This window comes from Ailuropoda melanoleuca, chromosome 3 (genome assembly GCF_002007445.2).
Source record: "Ailuropoda melanoleuca isolate Jingjing chromosome 3, ASM200744v2, whole genome shotgun sequence".
Classification (NCBI taxonomy): domain Eukaryota; kingdom Metazoa; phylum Chordata; class Mammalia; order Carnivora; family Ursidae; genus Ailuropoda; species Ailuropoda melanoleuca.
The window spans coordinates 27,560,578-27,579,187 of NC_048220.1; the positions used below are offsets into that span (position 1 = coordinate 27,560,578).

Sequence of the window (18,610 nt, forward strand, 5' to 3'; positions counted from 1 at the left end):
AACTATTGTTCTTCTCTGAAGGTTAAAAACGACAACTAAGGCCAACCATGAAAGATCCAAGTCGCAGCAGTACTAGCCCAAGCATCATCAATGAAGATGTGATTATTAATGGTCATTCTCATGAAGATGACAATCCATTTGCAGAGTACATGTGGATGGAAAATGAAGAGGAATTCAACAGACAAGTTAGTTTTGTGTACAAACATGATCTTTCTCATAGCCCGTGATAGCCCTCAATATAATTTGTACTTGTCCCGGTAATGTGTTTTTTATCTGGTCCCTTATATGTGAAATATATGGGTGTATATGCCACCACTCCTATTTTATTTGGATACTGATTACTATGAGGTTTATCTGCTCGTTGAAATAACTTTGGGAGCTTTTTGCAGGGTCCCACCCCAGATACTCTCATTCAGCAGGACTAGGGTGGAGCCTGGAAAATTTGTATTTTAGAAGCTCCCAGATTGCTGGCACCTGCCTGGTTCAGTTGTATGCGACTCTTGATCTCAGGTTTGTTGAGTTCAAGTCCCATGTTGGGTGTAGAGGTTAATTAAAAATAAAACCATAAAAAAAAATCTTCCAGATGGTTCCATGTGCAGTTAGGTTTGGGAACTATTCCTTGCACCAGTCAGATTGCTCTTAAGAGAATATAAATCAGGAGCAGACAGGCATAGGTACTAGGGTACAGAATTGTGCTGTTTTTTCACCTGAGGTTCTTAATTGCTAAGCCTGAAAACCTGACACCACTGTTATCCTTAGAGAATGCTCATACATTGATGAATGTTGTCTTTTATTCCCACATTTCTGGCATCTCTTTCCATCTTGGGTCTAGTTCCTCCCTGATCATGGCTCTGGTAATCAGCAGCCAGCTTGATTTCACCATATCCAGTGATGGATATTCAAGAGTAAAACAGTGTAGTCTTAGTTCAGTGAAAATTATTTGGGCTGTTTTTGGTTTGTTTTTAATTACCCATGCCCCAACCCTACCCTCTACACAATTTTAGTCATTTTGGGATGGGTTTAGGGTTTGTGTAGTTTTAAAGTATCACAGGTAATTCTGACCAATTCCTCAGTGAAAACACTCCTTTATTTATTACTTCCCCACTACCCTCAGTGGGAAAAAGAATATTCTGCTAAGACAAATAAAGACAGCAAAACCCTAAACAAATCTTCACTAGTCTGTTTCTTTTTCTTGGCACAGGATCAGAGGAGAAGGTTACAATATTGTGGTTTTAAGTGCTTTAATTCAAGATATTTTAAGCCGTTCCTAGTGATGTCTTACCAAATGTGCTATAAATTATCCTTAATATATTATAAATCCAGATAGAAGAGGAGTTATGGGAAGAAGAATTTATTGAACGCTGCTTCCAAGAAATGCTGGAGGAAGAAGAAGAACATGAGTGGTTTATTCCAGCTCGAGATCTCCCACAAACTATGGACCAAATCCAAGACCAATTTAATGACCTTGTTATCAGTGATGGCTCTTCTCTGGAAGATCTTGTGGTAAAGTTATTTTTCATCTTTTTAAAAACTAGCTCATCTTTCCCGTAAGTGGAAAAGGCAACAGTCATCTGTTTAAGAAGGGTTCTACATTACTTGCCTTTTGGAAATTGTACTACTACTTACTGTGGAAGCAGGGGCTTCCTGGTCTCCTCATTTATGACATGGAGTGACTTCTGGCAGTACTCTGGGGCTAGTCTCAGACTACTAGCAGACTTGCCACTGCTTTTCGTTTTAATAACTGTGTTGCCCTAGGATATGTAAATGTCTTAAAGCATTAATCCAGAAGAACATACAGTCTGTATATTCTGTATAATCCAGAAGAGTATACAGTCTGTCCATGTGACTTGCCTATACAAAAGTAGCTTGATGAAGAGGTTTTGCTCTTTAATTTTGCCTTAAACTTTTGGCGAAATTTGCAAAATTTTATCTGAAAGGTGAAAATTTGGGTTTTTTTTTCTCTGACCCAAGATTTTCATTGAGTTACCCTAACTCCCGTTTGGAACTGAGATTTAATAGGAACTTTTACAAGCTCTTGGCAGAAAAGGAACACAAACCTATTTGCATTTTTAGCTATTCTCCATGTCTCATTGCTGGGGATGGTATATTTGCAGTAAAAGGTTTTTTAGGAATTATGATAAATGAGCATTAGTACTAGGGTAGAACCTGATGAGTTGTTTGCTGAAATTATGATATAATGATTTGAAGTCCTAATGTTGACCTTTCTGACCATATTGACAATCTCTAATTGCTTTTACAAGACCGTTCTCTGGAATTTACTCCTAGACTCTGAAATCAATTTTTTGCAGTTGTCTTCTTCTCACTGTGCAGTCATTTCCTACCCTGGCAATACATCATAATTACCTGTGAAGCATTAAAAAAAAAAAATAAGTCCCTCAGCTGCATCCCAGACTTGCAGAATCGGTTGTCTAGGCATGTTAATTTTTAAAAAGCACTGCTAAGGCATACTGCCAGCTTGCCCCATCAGGGGCATTCTTCTAAAGGGCTGTATGGAGAACATAGAAATTTACCTTGTAGTCTAGACTTGTTGCAGTAAATGACAGTAACCCAATTGAGATATGTGATATGAATAGTCTGTTGAGATATGCTTGCTTATGGCTACATTAGTCATTCCACAAATAATCCTGGTTGCTCTGATGAGTAAAGTCCTTTACTGGTCATAATGTATAGCTTTAATATGGACCTGGTATAATTGCCTAGAAACTGGTTTGTTTAACTCAACTTGGTCTATTTGAGATCATTGTTAATTCCCTCTCATTCTTTTGTAGCTGCCAAAAGATTGCATTCAAGAACACTGATTTTTTTTATTTAAACCTCACACTTTTAAAGTTTAGACATAATTCCCTTGAGAGAAGTGAGACTATATCCTGTCCAAGGAAATGGTTATATATAAATTATGAAACTAAAATTAAATTATTGCTCCAACATGGTATTTAATATGCTTTGGTCTTAAAGTAAGTGATATAGGAGGTTCAGATTCTATCTAAAAGCCTCTCAGCATTCCTACATTTCAGGGCCTGGAATACATCTTGATTTCTTTTCATCTTTTGTCACCTGTGGTGAAAGCAAATGTCTAGCTATTCTCAATATGCTGACATGTCTGCCTGGGAAAATAAAGATTTAGAGGTATAGAATAGTGGCTCTTAGAGACTTTGGCCCATTCTTCCCCTAACTTAGGCAGAAAAAGAGTCCCAGAGAAAGTGACTTATTCAGGCTTTCATAGGAAGTTCGTTAGGACCAGAGCCGAAATTCCATCTTAGGTCTTCTGATTCCCCATGTAGTTTTCTTTTCCTGTTACAAACCTTGCTTCCTGTGGGAATTAGAATACAGCAATTTTAGAAAGTTAACTCCATCTTTTCAGTGAGGATCATGAGCAAAATTAGTCCATAAACAATTCCCCAAACCACTTTAATCATCATTTCAACACTTGCTTAATATGTTTGCATAGTATGAAGCAGTTAAATATCATAGTCAAATGAACAGAATGGCTTATTCTGTGACACCTTTTTAGTTTGTGTGAAATTAGTGGGTTTCTGATTTTTTCACTTTAGCAAATTTAATTTCAGTTCCTACTCTCTCTTTAGAAGGTGTGATACGTTTTCATATAAATATGTAGTTTACATCTGGTTCCTCCTTTCCCTGCTATAGGTAGATTTTTGGGGCTAAGTTTCACCTTACAATCTGCGTTCTTTTGTTTTACATTTTTTGGAAGATATTTTTGCGTGTGGATCTGGGTTGAATGCTTCTGAGTACCTGAAGCCATCTGTTAATGAACTTGCTTTTTTATGTACTTATTTTCCAGGTCAAGAGCAATCTGAATCCAAATGCAAAGGAGTTTGTTCCTGGGGTGAAGTACTAAAATATTTGAGTAGACGGGGCCCTCTTTTGGTGGATGTAGCACAATTTCCACACTGTGAAGGCAGTATTAGAAGACTTAATTGTAAAAGCTCTCTTGTCACTGTGTTACACTTATGCATTGCCAAAGTTTTGTTAGTCTTGCATGCTTAATAAAAGTGCTGAGACTGTTATTAAGTAATAAGCTGTCAAACATTTACTGAAAATAGAATTGGCCCCATGGCTTGATGTGAAGACAGCGAGGAAAGAAGCACCAGTCAAGTTGTGACAAAGCACCAAATTAAAATGACCTCTAAATCTTAGTGAATTGTCTTTTTTGAGGCTAAACTAGTCCCTTAGGGTTAGCGAATGCTTGTTAATGTCTAAACTTTTTAAAAAATGAGTACATGTAAATTAAGTTCTAGTTGTTAGGCATATTTCTCAGTTCAGACTTAAATTTGCATTTATAGCTATCAAAAAGGATCTCCTTTTTCTGAAGAAGGCCTTGTTAATTTGAAATAATTCTTTATAGACAAGAATGTCTTGGTTACTGAGGTTATCAGGTAGTAATCAGATGAGAACTAGTCCTGGCTTCGATGGTATTTTATCACTTAAGAAATGGTGAATTCTTCTAATGTTACATCTGAGGAAGTATGTAATTTGAGAATTGCACTTTCTTCTAAGGAGTCACTGCATCATAGCTATGCCTATGCGAAGTGCAACATTTGACCCACCATAATCCAGCTGAACAAAGTAATGGTAACATGATTTGAGTGGTGCTTTTCCTTGCTTCGTTAACCATCACTACAATAGTCTACAGCACAACTTTTCTTTTAACAAAGCTAGAACAGTTTTGGCTTCTTAAACTTCATACTTGGGTAGGTTAAGCTGCCATACGTGTTCAGTGTGAATAGTGTTTAAGTTGAAAATATTGTAAAAAAATTATATTTTTTCAAAAATATTTAAAAAAATAAATAATAGTAGAACTGAGCTAATGGTTGTGTTTATTGGTGCTGGAATGCACTCTCCTGTGGTGATTGATACTCACTTTAGTGTGGGCTCAGTACTTCAGGACAACACTGCTGGCAAGATTTGCTAAGAGAGCAGGCTTTATTAGATTCCATAGTGTCAGGTATGTCATTATGCATGTATCTGTCCAAAATACAGCAGTAAAGTAAACCCCGTATCCCCTTCTGTAATTCACCTGTAGTTAGTGTCAGGGCAGTTGTGGATACCCATGTTAAGAAACTTGTTGGCTGACCAATATAAGGATAACCTTACTCTAGTATAATCGCCATTGGCCTCTGCCCTTCACAAGCCATTGCTGGTCTGATTGGACTCATTTGCTATTTTGATTCGCCTGGACCATCCCTCACAAGCTTATTTATAATATGTGTGTGACTAATCTTTATTTTGGGATAGGCTGTCAACCATCTAGCAGTTCTCTGGTTCTACATACAAATCTGCCTCATGGCCCTGCTCAGTTGTTGATAATGCCTCTGCGCTTTTCTTGAGTTTGTTGGGCTCAAAATTAAAAAGGCCATGTAGTCCGTTCTGCCTCACATTCTCCGGGGGCGGGGGGGAGTGTGTCCTTTGGTGTGCCCAGGTGCCCCAGTATTTCTTAATATCTCCCTTAAAAAAATGATAAACTGAACAGGTAGGTTTTTTGTTGTTTTTAGTAATCTTGGGGCGCCTGGCTGGCTCAGTCACTAGAGCATGGGACTCTTGATCCCCATGGGCTCGAACTGATGACCCTGAAATCAAGAGTCGCATGTTCTGACAGAGCCAGCTAGGCACCCCAAAATAGGTAGATTTTTAAGAAACTCTGAAGCAGACATAATCCTACTTGGCTCTCTTTCTTTTTGGAGCCATGATACAGCCAGTCCCCTCTGTCTTTAACAGCTAAGTACCACAAGTGGCACAGCAGGCTGCCAAGTGTATGAGGCTCACATATCCTCTCTCTCTCAGCTCAGATGGGGGCAAATGAGTTCATTTCTACATACTGCCAAATTACCATAGTGCAGTGTAATTGGAGATTATAAACTTGAATTAGAGAGGCATTGTAACCTAATGATTAAGAACAAAGAATAGCCAGACTTCCTGGATGTGAATCCAGTGATCATGGACAAGTCACTTAACCTTTATGTGCCTTAGTTTCCACCTGTTTAAAATGGTAGTATTGGGGCACCTGGGTGGCTCAGTCGTTAAGCGTCTGCCTTCGGCTCAGGGCGTGATTCTGGAGTTCTGGGATCGAGCCCCATGTCAGGCTCTTCCGTTGGGAGCCTGCTTCTTCCTCTCCCACTCCCCTGCGTGTGCTCCCTCTCTTGCTGGCTGTCTCTCTCTTTGCCAAATGAATAAATAAAATCTTTAAAAATAATTAAAGTAAAGTAAAAATAAAATAAAATAAAGAAATGAAATGAAATGAAATGGTAGTATTAACGGGCACCTGGCTGGCTCAGTCAGAAGACCAGGTGACTCTTGATCCTCAGGGTTATGAGTTCGAGTCCCATGTTAGGCTTAGAGATTATTAAAAATAAATAAAGTGGCACCTGGGTGGCTCAGTTGGTTAAGCGTCTGTCTTCGGCTCAGGTCTTAATCTCAGGGTCCTGGGATTGAGCCCTGCATCAGGCTCCCTGCCCAGTGGGGAGTCTGCTTCTCCCTCTGCCCCTCCCCCTGCTTGTACTCTCTCTCAAATAAAATCTTAAAAAACATTAAAAAATTATTTAAAAAAATACAAAAAAATTTTAAAAATAAAATGGCGTTTATAAGTGTCTATGTCAGGATTGTGTGATTAATTAATACACATCAAGCCCTTAAGAGAGTCCCTGGCACATAGAAAGTTTGGTTTAAGTGATTGTTTTTACTAGGAAAGGAGAGTTCTAGGCTTAGCTCTCATTTCGTTGGAACTTTTTTTTTCTTTTTTTAAAAGATTTTATTTTTTATTTATTTGACAGACAGCCAGTGAGAGAGGGAACACAAGCAGGGGGAGTGGGAGAGGCAGAAGCAGTCTCCCAGCAGAACAGGGAGGCCAATGTGGGGCTCTATCCCAGGACCCTGGGATCATGACCTGAGCCGAAGGCAGACACTTAACGACTGAGCCACCCAGGCACCGTGTTGGAACTTTTCTTGTCAGGGAAACTGCACATTAAAACTGCTTAGCTGTTTAACTGGAGAGTCAGGCATTTGCATTACAGGTAGAGATGGAAAGTTTCAGAGCATCAGCTATTCCATTTTGAAGCCCTTTGGACAGATCATCCCATCAGGCCTATGCAACATAGTTTTAGGGTATTTGAAGTCATCTGTTTTGATTTTAGGGATTTTTATGTTATTGCTACTGAAATAAGGCAGCATATATGAGAGGATTTTTCCTGTTCTTGTGCAGTGTATTTCTCAACCTATTTCATGTCATAAAGTGTTGTGGTTTTGGGGGGGAGGTTTGTTTGTTTGTTTTAGCACATTGGAGTGCAAGGATGGGGCTACCTGTGGCTAGAGTTTATGGCTCATGGGCTACAGTTGACCCATTTCCTGCCTAGATAGTGAGAAGGCTGAAGGGGTCAATATGTCAGCATACTTGTAACCCCTTAGTGACCCACACCAGTTGGGAAGTTCTCTCATTATGAAATAGCTAAGGAATTCTGCTCAGAATCCATATACTGACTTTTTACCCAGTCTACCGTTCCCTTGAAGACAGTCAAATAGGTCAACAAAAAATAGAAACTGAGTGGTTTTGTTTTTCTTCGGTTAAAGTATAAGAATATTGTTATTTTTCAACCCTCCTACAAAAGACAGTCTTAACACACATCCTACCTTTCCTAGGAGTAATTTTTCAGACTTTGGTGCATGCAGATCCAATTTGTATATTTTCTGGAGTGTCTTCTGGAACTGGAAGCTGGGTTTTTGACCTTGGTGAAAATCCTTTGAAGACGGGGCAGATAGGAATGTATTTCAGAAAGGCAGTCCTTTTTACCATGCTCATCCCTATGGGGAAGTCATAGCTCTTGAGGTTGGTAGACATCTCACTGTTGGCATGGGCCCCAGCTTTCCACTGTATCAGACCTCGTTCCTCTGGGCTCCCTGAAATAAGGTACTGAGGTTAGCAGGGTCAGCAGCCCTCCATTACCTTCCCTCCATACCTCCATAACCTAGTCCTGAAACAGATTTCTGGAATCCATTGTCTTCATTCTCAAATATTTTCTGGGACTGAAAGGTTACTGAATCCATGATTTCTCAGCTCTTAACTTGGCCAGAGCTCTAGGAAACCCTAAAAGATACTGGTTATAATTAGTATCTATAGTGTGCCAGGCTCTCTGCTAAGTGCCTTAATTTCATTATCTCATTTCTTCAAAACCTACCTCTGGAAGGTATATAGACACATTGTACACGTTTTTATGATGAAGAAACAGGCAGAAAGGTTAAGTAATTGTCAACTTACATCTTTAATATGGGGCTAGCATGTGCTAAGCTGATGAGGACCAATAGTGCCCAGTCGGCTTTGGGGGCAGGGAGGGCCATTTAGAAACACTATAATCAGTATTGATATTCAATATTAGGATTCCATATTTGGGAAATAAACTCGTTTTTATAATACAAAACTCAAAGTCAAGCCAAGTAAAATCTTTGTTGGTAGTATGTATACACAAAAGATAATTTACGTCTAGGGGAATGCTCCCTCAGGAGGTGGGGGAGGGGTGCATGATGTCTCAGGCTTTCACAAGAAGGCTGGGGTGAAAGAAGTGTGATGGAGTGTAAATATAGTGGAAAGAGGCTTCCACTAGCCCCGCTACCATTTGCTGAACTACTTTGCCCTTCTAAGTTTGGGGTGTAGATGGGGAAAGAGCAAATGCCAAGTGGCCCATCAGCAAAGTGCCCATCACACAGAAGAAAGTGTATGATTCCATGATTAAGCCCTGGCTTCTGATTTAGCCAGACCTGGGTGTGATCAGATTCCTCATCCAATGCACATTGAAGGACTACTGAAGATTATGTGGCATAACCTCTGTAATGATCCCTGGCAGAGATGGTTGCTGATAGGCAGTTGGGTTGAAGGATGGGGATGTGAGGAACTCAGGCAGTCTGAGGCTGTTCACATCTGGGTAGCTTAATCCAGCTATCCAGATCACAAAGAAGCTCCTCTGTTTACAGCTGTCCACCTGATGCCTTCCATCTCCCCAGATTCCCTGGGCATTGAGGCGGCCACTTCCTTGTGTCTGGTCCGCAGCCTGGCTTCCTCTCAATGGGGAGGGGCGCCATTAGCCCATGGGGTACCTGCTACCAGGAGTTCTCACATCATCTGGTGCTAAAATCTCTAAAAGGGCCAAGGCACCTAGGCCCTTCCTGCCCGTCCTCCAACCCTACAGCTGTGTTTAGGCTGGTAAGTGGTGGCGGATGGAGGACCGTCATCGTGGTACTCCATCCGTCTTCTTGGGCTGATGCAGTCTTTAACCTCTGCCTCCACAGAGCTTTCCCTGATCTTCTAATTCCCCTGAAACCCTCCAACAGAGGCAGTATGGTGCAGTCAGTGGCTGGGACACAAGCCATAGACTGCATCTGATGGACTTCGTTAAAATCTCAGATTTGCCGGGGCGCCAGGGTGGCACAGCGGTTAAGCGTCTGCCTTTGGCTCAGGGCGTGATCCCGGCGTTATGGGATCGAGCCCCACCAGGCTCCTCTGCTATGAGCCTGCTTCTTCCTCTCCCATTCCCCCTGCTTGTGTTCCCTCTCTCACTGGCTCTATCTCTGTCGAATAAATAAATAAAATCTTTAAAAAAAAAAATCTCAGATTTGCAGCCTTTTATTTTTTTTATTTTATTTTTTTTTAAAGATTTTATTTATTTATTCGACAGAGATAGAGACAGCAGCGAGAGAGAGAACACAAGCAGGGGGAGTAGGAGAGGAAGAAGCAGGCTCATAGCAGAGGAGCCTGATGTGGGGCTCGGATCCCATAATGCCGGGATCACGCCCTGAGCCGAAGGCAGACGCTTAACCGCTGTGCCACCCAGGCGCCCCTGCGGCCTTTTAAATCTGCAAATGTTGTGAACTTTGGTGAGTCACTTAACCTCCTTGATTCTGTTTCCTTGTAAAATGGTGTTTCCAGTCTCTGCATAACAACATAGTTTTTGAGAATGAAGCGAGACCTATAGTTTCATGCCTGACCCATAGTAAATATTTGGTAAATGTTAACTATGCTTATTACTCGTTAGAATATGGAAAACTCGTTACTCGTTATTACAACTGGAGGCATTTAGTTTTTATATTTTATAGGGCACCTAAACATGGGCCAGGAGTGTTCTCAGGGCCCACACCAAGTATCCTCCACAGTTGTTGGAAAAAGACCCAATACCAAAGAGAACATTTGGGGCTCTCCTAGTAGTCAAGCGTGACAGGCTGCTGGCAATAATTGGAGTGGGTTTTGCCACCCAAACTGATGCTTCATTTTTATTTGGCCTAATGGAAGAAGGCAAAGGCTCCCAAAGGCACCCTTCCACCTGATGGCTATCAAGAAATGGAGAGGAAATAACTCACAGGGCCTGGGAATGGCTCCCCTAGACCTACCCTCTTCAAGACCTGTAGGGCACGTCCGTGCCTCTCTCCAGCCAGGGGTCTCTCCCTCCAGCCAGTGGGCACTCCACCAGCCCAAGTGTCCCTGCTTTTCCTTTCAGGGCCTGCATTGCATGGGTCCTGGCCACACTTCAGGTTGAGGGGCCATCTGTTGGAGGGCAGATGAGCCCAGCCTAGTCCTGTGTGTCCCTCCCAGGGCTGACCCATACCTGGCACTGTGTTGTCCAGTATGAAAGCGAGGCACCCACCCACGAACATCTCTGTGGTCAGCAGCACAGTCAGAATCTGGTCCACTTCAGGAATGCCTGTGGAATAGGCCAAGGGCCAGTGGGTATGCCGGCCTCATCTGGAGACCGAGCTTAGGGACTTCGTTCCCACTTGGGCAGCTTCTTGACTTCTTTGAGCAGGCAAGGAGATGAAACGGTACAAATACCAGCTTTCACACCTATAATCCCAGTTTTGTTGTCTTGGGACAGATAATGTAACTTCTCTGAGCCTCACTTTCCTCCTCAGTCACGTGGAGAGGACAACAGTATCTGTCCTGTGGAGCTGTTGTGCATATTAAATGAGCGCGTGTAAAGCTCCATGCCTGTCCATACACAGCGTCTTAGTAAAGGACAGCTGCTGATTGGCTTCTCAGCCTCTGCTTCACATCCTGAGTTGGGCAGGAGTTGTGGCTCTGTCGTAGGGTGCCTTGGAGGGAGGGAGCTGTGCCCAGAGCCCACCACACGTCCCCCACGCCCGGACATTCTGACTAGCGTAGGTACCTGTGCTGATGGCGCCAGGGTTGGACTCCAGGTAATTGGGCAGCGTGAGCCCGAAGAACATGGAAAATCCGAGCACGAACAGGTTGCGGGAGGAGTTCATGTCCACGAACTGCAAGTTGGACAGCCCCACAGCCGTAATCATGCCTGAGGGTGCAGGATAACCGCTGGAGCTGCTGTGCGGGCAGGGTGGACTCCACCACTCCCAGACCGCGCGGAGACCCCCGGCCTGCACGCGGCACTCACCGAAAAGGGTGCAGAACATGCCCCCCAGTATGGGGTCAGGGAGCGAAGCAAAAAGGGCGGTGAATTTGCCAACCGTGCCCAGGACTAGCATGATGCCGGCACCATACTGCACCACGCGCCGGCTGCCTACCTGCGGGGGAGCCAGGGGGCGGGGTTAGGCTCTGGGGGCGGAGCCGGGCGGGCTGAGTTCCCCGAGGGAAGGCGGGCGGGGCCCGATACAAAAGCTAGCACAAAACGGCCCAGGCTCGTTGCGGGGTTGGACCGCTTGAAGACGGGGTGGGGCTTTGTGCGGCTCTGGCTTGTGGCACCTTGGTAATCCCCAGAACGCCGATGTTGGGGCTGGACGAGGTGGACCCGTTGCCTGTGCCCAACAGCCCTGCGATAATGCAGCAGATGCCCTCAGTGAAGATGCCCCTGTCAGGAAAGGGCGAGTTGAAGGCTTGGTCTAGCCTCCCCTGGCTTGTGTCCACTCCACCCCCACACCCTGGGCTGGCTGCTCGCCTTCTTGGGGACTGTGCAAGCTGCAACTATCTGTCCGTAGTACTCCCCACTCCAGGCCAGAGGTAGGTCTGGGAGCCAAGAGCCCACGTCCAAGCGCTAGTCCCAGCGCCCTGGAACTTACTCCCTTGGGTGACTCTGGGCTTCAATTTCCTCATCTGTAAAATGGGGGTAATAAGGGTACCTGTCTCACAGAGTTGTTAGTAGATTGCATAAGAGAATGCACATGGAGGGCCAGGCACGTTTAAGATTGTCAACGACCACAGTTTCCCTTAGGCTTCATTATCTCAGCTACTCGAAGCACTCAGACTGAATGATGAGAGCATCCCCATTTCATAAGTATGGAGAATGAGGTCTGGAAAGTATTAGCACTTCACCAAGTCCACACCTTTGGGACTCAGCCCTATCCCTACATTTGCTCTCTGGGTGGCCTCTGAGAGGATCAGCTACGGGAGACGGCTGGTGGCCATACCTGTTGATGGCATGTACTGGAGGGGGTGGGGCACCAGCCAGGCGGGCACAAGCATAGTAATCCCCGATGGACTCAATGATGCCCGCCAGTGTGGCACTGAACATTCCCAGAACAGCAGCTGCAGTCACTGTGGGCAGGCCCCACTGACCTGGATCAGGGGGAGATAGGAGGGTGGATGGAATGCCACTGGATGGACCAGGGAGGGGACTCAGCGGTACGTGGGGGGGGGGTGAGAGTGGGGGTTAAGGGACCTCAAGCTCGGGTGGGAGCTATACAGTCGTGGGAACTTATTTGGGATCACTTGGATTCATGAAGCTGGAGTGAGGCTTTGAGGAAAACACTCTGCCTGGCACACTATAAATGTACAGTTAATGCTAATTATATCGTCAGCAGGACTGGTATCATCAGGGGCCTCATGGATGGTCTCAGCTGGAGGCAGAGGGGGCCAGGTGTCGTGGCTCACAGGGGTAGGGGATGCGGATCCAGGGCGCAATAGCCATGATGTCCCCTCGTGCATCCGTCCGTGCCTGGAAGCCATAAGCTGTGGGGTCTGAGGGCAGCACGTTCATCAGGGTCAGGACATAGCAGAGCAGCCACACGGTCATGATGGCCAGCACAATCTGAAGTGGGGTGGGGTGAGGGGAGTGCTGAGGGCCCTGGAAGTCTCAGTCCAGGCTAACCAACCCTACCTCAGCCCCAGCCTCCACCACAACCCCAGCCCCAACCCCAGCCTTCACCCCTGCCCTAGCTCAAGCCTAGGCCCTGATACCTGCTCTAGCCCCTGGCTGGGACCTCATCTGTGCTCTGGCTCTAGCTCCTCTGCTGTCCCGGACCTGCCCCCCAACCTTTGCCCTGGACACAGGTCCAGCACCTGCCCCCGTTCCAGCCCTAGCCACCGCCTGTCAGCTCCTCACTGGAAACATCTTGAAGATCTGGATGCGGAAGAGAGTCAGGCCCTTGCCCCAGCGGTAGACAGGCAGCAGGAAGGTGAGGTTACGCAGGTACTGGGAGAAGAGGACGATCAGGAGAATAGAACTGGGGGCAGAGGCACAAAGGAAAGATGGCTGGTAGGCTGGGCTAAGGAGAGGACATGAAAGGGGTGAAAGGGCTGAGGTTGGGCAAGGATCAGGCCTGGTGCCCACTCACCAAGCTGAGATGCCCCAGTGGGAGCCAGCTCGGTCACCAGCAGCTTGGAAGACAGAGAGGCCAATGAGGGAGACAGTGGGGGTGACCGTGAGAGGTCCTATGTAGCTGAGCAGGGCCCCAGGCAGCCCCATCAGCCCGATCACCACCTCCACTGTGCTGGACACCATGATTGCACCCTGGACCTAGAAAAGCAAAGATCAGCTATAAGTCCCTATACAGAGGCTATGACCTCTACATTAAAAAAAAAAAAAAAAAAAAAAAAGCATCTGGACCACCTCCTTGAATCTCCCAACTCAGCAGTGGCCCTCAGTCCCATCTAGCCCCTCCTCAAGTCCAGGTCTTTTCTACCCCAAGTGCAAACCCACCTCTCGTATCCGTGGATGCCAGATATGAGAGGTGTTCAGGGGGAGACTCCAGTTACCGTAGATCTCCTCTGGGAGCAGAAACAAGGACACACACATGGCCAGGGAACAGAGACAGAGAGGAAGAGAAGATGCTGCCATGAATGTATCCAATTGTCTGGAGTTGGGACAGTTGTCCAGACTTCCGGGCTTCTGGGCCTCCCCTCTCCAGCACAGCCCCCAGAAGTGTGCCCACCTTCTGGGGGGCATTTCCATCTCTCCAGGGCCAGGATGGCTTTGGCTGGGACCAGAAATGCAAAGGCACTGGCCTGGAACAGAGGCAGCCTGGAAGGAGAGGCACAGAGTAACAGGGGTGGGGTCAGGGATGGGCAAGGACACAGAGACAGGAGAGATGGGGAGAGAGGAGCACCCGGAGAAGGAGACAGAATCACAGCCAGAGGCAGAGACACAGAGGGACAAGGGACAGTGCAGAGAGAAGTCACTGCGGCCCCAGCATGACTCTATTAATTTGGGGGGGCCAAGGAAGAAAACAATGGAGTCCCTGGCCCACAACGTTCCCCCTTTCCTTCTCAGCCCCAGCTTCTGCACTGTGAGGAACCACACGCAAGGAAGGAAACAGCTCAGCTCTTACCTCCAAGCTTCACTCACAACCTTCCTCCATCAACCCACCACACAACCGTCTTTTGGCCACCCAGGCCTTGAGCTGTGCACTTGGGGCAGGGGGCCCCCGGGGAGGATGGGCCGTTGAAGAGGCCCACATAGAACCTTAAAGCCAGGAGTGGGTGGTCCTGATTACCCAGAGTAGGCCTTAACTCTTGCCTTTGAGGAGCCTCAGGCGCCCAAGGTAGGATCCCAGCTGCCTGGCTCTAGGGCTGGCTTGGGAAATAGGAGTAGCAAGTGGGGGCAGATAGCAGCTCCCCCCACCCCCCACCAAAAGAGCCCTCAGAGAAACCACCTGCTCCTGCCATGTGGATCACAGTGTATGTTGGGGGCGGAGAGGCGGGGCCAGGGAGGCTCACCGGATTCCCACTGTGGTCTGGATGAGGGTGGTGATGCCCACACAGGTGAAAATCGTACCGATGAGCTGGCTGACCATGTGCTGGTCCCGGCCCACACACAGCGCCTCAGCCAGAAGGAAGGGCACAGCAATGGTGCCACTGAAGCATGTCAAGTAATGCTAGGGGAGGGGGGAGAGTGCATGAGGCAGGGCCCCCAGGGCTCACAGGGAAACAGGGGAGCGACCCTCATGCCTGCCTCAGGGGGTCTGAACCCATGCTGCCCCTGGCAGGGTGCTCGCCCAGGCCTGATACTCCTACAAGGGATTCCCAGAAAGCTACCATTCACCTCTCTCTTTGGGGTACTAATCTGCCCCCAAGTTACTTCTGTGGCTTCTGTGGAGTGGGTCCTCTCCCCTGTGACTGACATTCTGCCTGGCAGGAGACACATATTCCCAGGGATAATCTCCTCTCAGGCCCCATCAGAACCCCCCTCCCCATCCCAGCTTGGTAACAGTCACTGTTGTTGACCTTAGGTTTCTCTTCCTGTTACCCAAGATAAACTTGTTGGCCAGGAAGGGTGCTGGGATCCTGGGGAGCATGCAGAGTGGGGGTGGGGAAGCCCTGCAGGGAAACCCACCTGGAAGCCCAGCAGAATACACAGGTACCAGGGTGGCACATCCTCGATCTTGTACAACATGTCAAACTTGGGGTCTGTGGGCAGGGGGACCGTGGGATCCCTCGTGGAATTCCCTGCGGAGCCCAGAGACTCATGCTAGGGCAGCGGAGAGAAGTAACTCAGGGTGGAGTGATGGGGACCAGCAAAGTCCATTCTGCCCCAGAATCAATCAGGTGGCCTGAGTGGCATGTCAGATCCTCAGAATGGCTTCTGAGCCCCACCCTCCCTCTCCGTTCATCCGTGTCTGGCCTGGCTACCCCTGGCTCCCTCCTCACCTTCCTTTGTGTAGGGGTGAGTCCACTATGCGGACTCCTGGAGGCCTTGGGACTGGGGCGTTCAGGCCAAGGGGATGGGCCCCTAAGTCAGAAGGCCCCAAGGGGCAACAGGAGAGGGATCCAAGAGGGCTGAAGTCTGTGAACAGGTCCTCTTGGGCAAACTCTGCCCCCACCCTTGCCACTTGGAGGTCCTGGGGTTGCCCTGGGGGTGGGGGTAGGTGGTCCCCCCTCAAGCTGGAGTCAGCCAGTCCCAAAGCTGACAACTCCTGCACCCTCCCTGCCACCCACACCCCACCCCCCATTTGTTACTTTCAGCCTGGGATAGTCACTCTCAATCAAGTTCATCAGAACTTGTGTCTCTGCCTCCTCAGGGGGAAGGCATGAGCAAACCCTCTAGCTCCCACCCAACCCTGCCCTCACCCAGCTCCCACCCATTCCCCAGCACCTGTGTCCGGCCCTCCGGGTTCTCCTGGGCCCTCATCTTTGGGTCACAGTTGTGAGCAGTTCCTGAGGAAAAGAGGGGATGGCTTTACGAAGGCCAGGGAGGACTTTAGTCCACACATCAGACATTGTTCGAAGTAAATCTGTAACCAGATCTCCAGCTCTGATTGCAAAAGGCAAACCTGGGCAGAGGTAACGTATTAACTCCGGCCATAGTGGTAAAGGCCACCCAAGCCCCGGTCACATTTCCCTCCCGAGCTCGCGCCCTTCCCTGCCTGCACCTGTGCCTGGGCATGGGACCTGTTCTTGTTTCTAAGAGAGGGCCAGGGTGGAGGTGAGGAGTGGACAGTTCACCAAGCCCCGGGTGAATGGCAGTGGCCCTTAATAGGTAGCATTCTGAATGAGACTCTTCCCCACTTATTAATAACAAATTAATAATTATCGTTATCAGAGTCACTGTCCTTAATGAGGAACGACTGCATGTCAAGCAACTGCTATGCATTCCCGTGTCTAACCCCAGGTGTTAGGTGGTGTTAACCTCTTTTACTGCTGAGGAAACAGATCTAGGAGATGTGATCTGACTGAGGCCACACAGGTAACAAGATTTTAGAACATGATTCTATAAACTCAGGTAAACCTGAACTCCTGAGTTCATGCTATGAATCAGCCATTAAATTCAATAAAGGGCTGCCTTTCCCACATGGCCACATACCCCTCAGCGTCACAGAGGCACAAAACAGATGGGCCACTGGAGGACAAGCTGCCCAGGTTGGCCCAGCCTTGCCTGTTCCCTGTGTCAGGACAATGATTCCCTTCCCCTCCCAGTCAGGACTGGCTGCAGAATCTGCAAAATGAAAAGTTTGGGAACCCCCTTCCTAAAGTACTATGAATTTTTTTTTTTTTTTTTTTTTTAGTATTATGAATTTTGATACAGCAACAGCAGAGTATTAAACCAGATTAAACCATACCTTTCTAAGGACTGGGCCCCGCGGGAGTGCATGTCACACAGCTGCTGAAGCCTGCCCTGGACTCAGCCTGTCTTCTCCACCCGGCAGGCCCACCGGCCTGGCCATGCGGGTCAGAGTTGGCTGAAGGGGCCTGGGGAGGCTCCGAGGAACTGGGGCTCCTCAGCCGGTGAGGATCGAGCCTAAGGTTCCTGGTTCTGCTCCCCTCTGTGCTGCCCCAGGCCCAGCCCCCCAGGGCCCACCTACTTCTCGGTTGTTGGGCCCACGGCCAGGCCCCGCTCCAAGGGCCCGCAGTCAGCCGGGCTCTCCAGCTGGACAGCAGCTTCATGCTACGGCCGCAAATCCGTCTGCCTGTCCGGCCTCCAGCTGTCGCCCTGTCTGCCAATCTCCTGCTCTGCTTCCTTGGCTCCTGCTCCCAGGTGTCCAAAAGTTGTCTGACCAGTTCGAAGCTTCGAAACTGCTCTTTAGCACTTCCTCCCCGCCTCTCTCCACCCCAGTACTCCCCAGGGGGCTATGGAGGCAGAGCCCCACCCCTCACACTTATGTGCACAGTCCCAGGGACATTCAACTCAACCCCAATCACATGCCATCCACATAGAGACAAGGCAGCTAAGTCGCACATGGTTTCAGATACACAAACAGATGGACCCACAACACCCAGACCGTGCTGCAGAGTGTGTCTAAATCACGCCCTACAAACGCAGAGCCACACAGGTCCATGTCACAGGCTCCCATCTCCACACCCACTACTACTGACAGCTCAACTTGTTCCTTGGGCCCTGGCTGTCTTGCTGATGACCAGGGGTTCTCTCCTGGGCTGAAGGCCAGGGAGGAAGGGCCTCCGGCAGATAGGGAGCATGTAATGGAATCTAGGGGACCAGGCTGCAGTACAGCTCATGGAAGTTGAAGGGGTCAGGGCCTGCCTGGAGCACCCCTATTTCTCCAGCAATGACCTGCCCCACCCTCAGAATCTGAATCCCCTCCTGGCCCCTCCACTACTCACCCGGAGACTTGGCCTGAGCGCCTCTTTTCTTTCTTTCTTTCTTTCTTCTTTCTTTCTTTCTTTCTTTCTTTCTTTCTTTCTTTCTTTCTTTCTTCCTTTCTTTTTGAGAGAGAGAGAGCACACTCACTCGCAAAAGGTGGGGGGAGGCGCGAGGGAGAGGGAGAGAATTTTAAGCAGATTCCGCCCTCAGCATGGAGTCTGTGCTGGGGCTCGATCTCACAGCCCCGAGATCATGACCTGAACCGAGATCAAGAGTCAGATGCTTAGCTGTCTAAGCCACCCAGGCGCCCCCTCTTTTATTTTCTAAGCCTCGGTTTCAGTGTCTGTCATCTGGGGATTAGAGCGTCTCTT

General features: G+C 47.9%; 2 protein-coding genes across 6 annotated transcripts in view; one reads left to right on the forward strand and one right to left on the reverse strand.

Moving 5' to 3' along the window:
• The window catches only part of PAIP2 (poly(A) binding protein interacting protein 2), a 22,016-nt gene extending 17,171 nt beyond the window's left edge, over positions 1-4,845 (forward strand). Inside the window, exons 2-4 of the mRNA XM_002912579.4 lie at positions 22-185; positions 1,324-1,503; positions 3,824-4,845. Coding sequence (XP_002912625.1) covers positions 48-185; positions 1,324-1,503; positions 3,824-3,880 — 375 coding nt within the window. The 5' untranslated portion in view covers positions 22-47 and the 3' untranslated portion in view covers positions 3,881-4,845. The remainder of the gene's footprint in view (positions 1-21; positions 186-1,323; positions 1,504-3,823) is intronic.
• SLC23A1 (solute carrier family 23 member 1) lies at positions 2,801-17,849 on the reverse strand. 5 transcript variants are annotated; one of them, XM_019795843.2, is made up of 16 exons: positions 17,503-17,843; positions 16,296-16,357; positions 15,537-15,671; positions 14,921-15,078; positions 14,137-14,225; positions 13,905-13,972; positions 13,540-13,721; positions 13,308-13,428; positions 12,857-13,013; positions 12,394-12,541; positions 11,732-11,837; positions 11,424-11,553; positions 11,181-11,324; positions 10,623-10,718; positions 7,663-7,929; positions 2,801-3,331 (listed from the first exon to the last, which is right to left on the reverse strand). In XM_019795843.2, the coding sequence occupies exons 1-15, from the start codon at positions 17,582-17,584 to the stop codon at positions 7,682-7,684; spliced, it is 1,926 nt and encodes a 641-aa protein (XP_019651402.2). In that variant the 5' UTR covers positions 17,585-17,843; the 3' UTR covers positions 2,801-3,331; positions 7,663-7,681. The 5 variants fall into 5 exon arrangements, with proteins under 5 accessions (XP_019651402.2, XP_034511990.1, XP_034511989.1 ...); XM_034656099.1 differs by having other exon boundaries at positions 15,537-15,649; positions 17,503-17,578; XM_034656098.1 differs by having other exon boundaries at positions 15,537-15,753; positions 17,503-17,560.
• Positions 17,850-18,610: the final 761 nt, after the last annotated feature.

Bases quoted from the DNA above. Each gene is read 5' to 3' on its own strand.
- SLC23A1 (XM_019795843.2), bottom strand. From the start codon at position 17,584: ATGAAGCTGCTGTCCAGCTGGAGAGCCCGGCTGACTGCGGGCCCTTGG. The intron at 13,973-14,136 runs GTGGGCACACTT...TTCTGCTCCCAG, and splicing joins ATGGAAATGCCCCCCAGAAG to AGGAGATCTACGGTAACTGG. The intron at 11,325-11,423 runs GTGAGTGCCGCG...CTGCACCCTCAG, and splicing joins CATGTTCTGCACCCTTTTCG to GCATGATTACGGCTGTGGGG.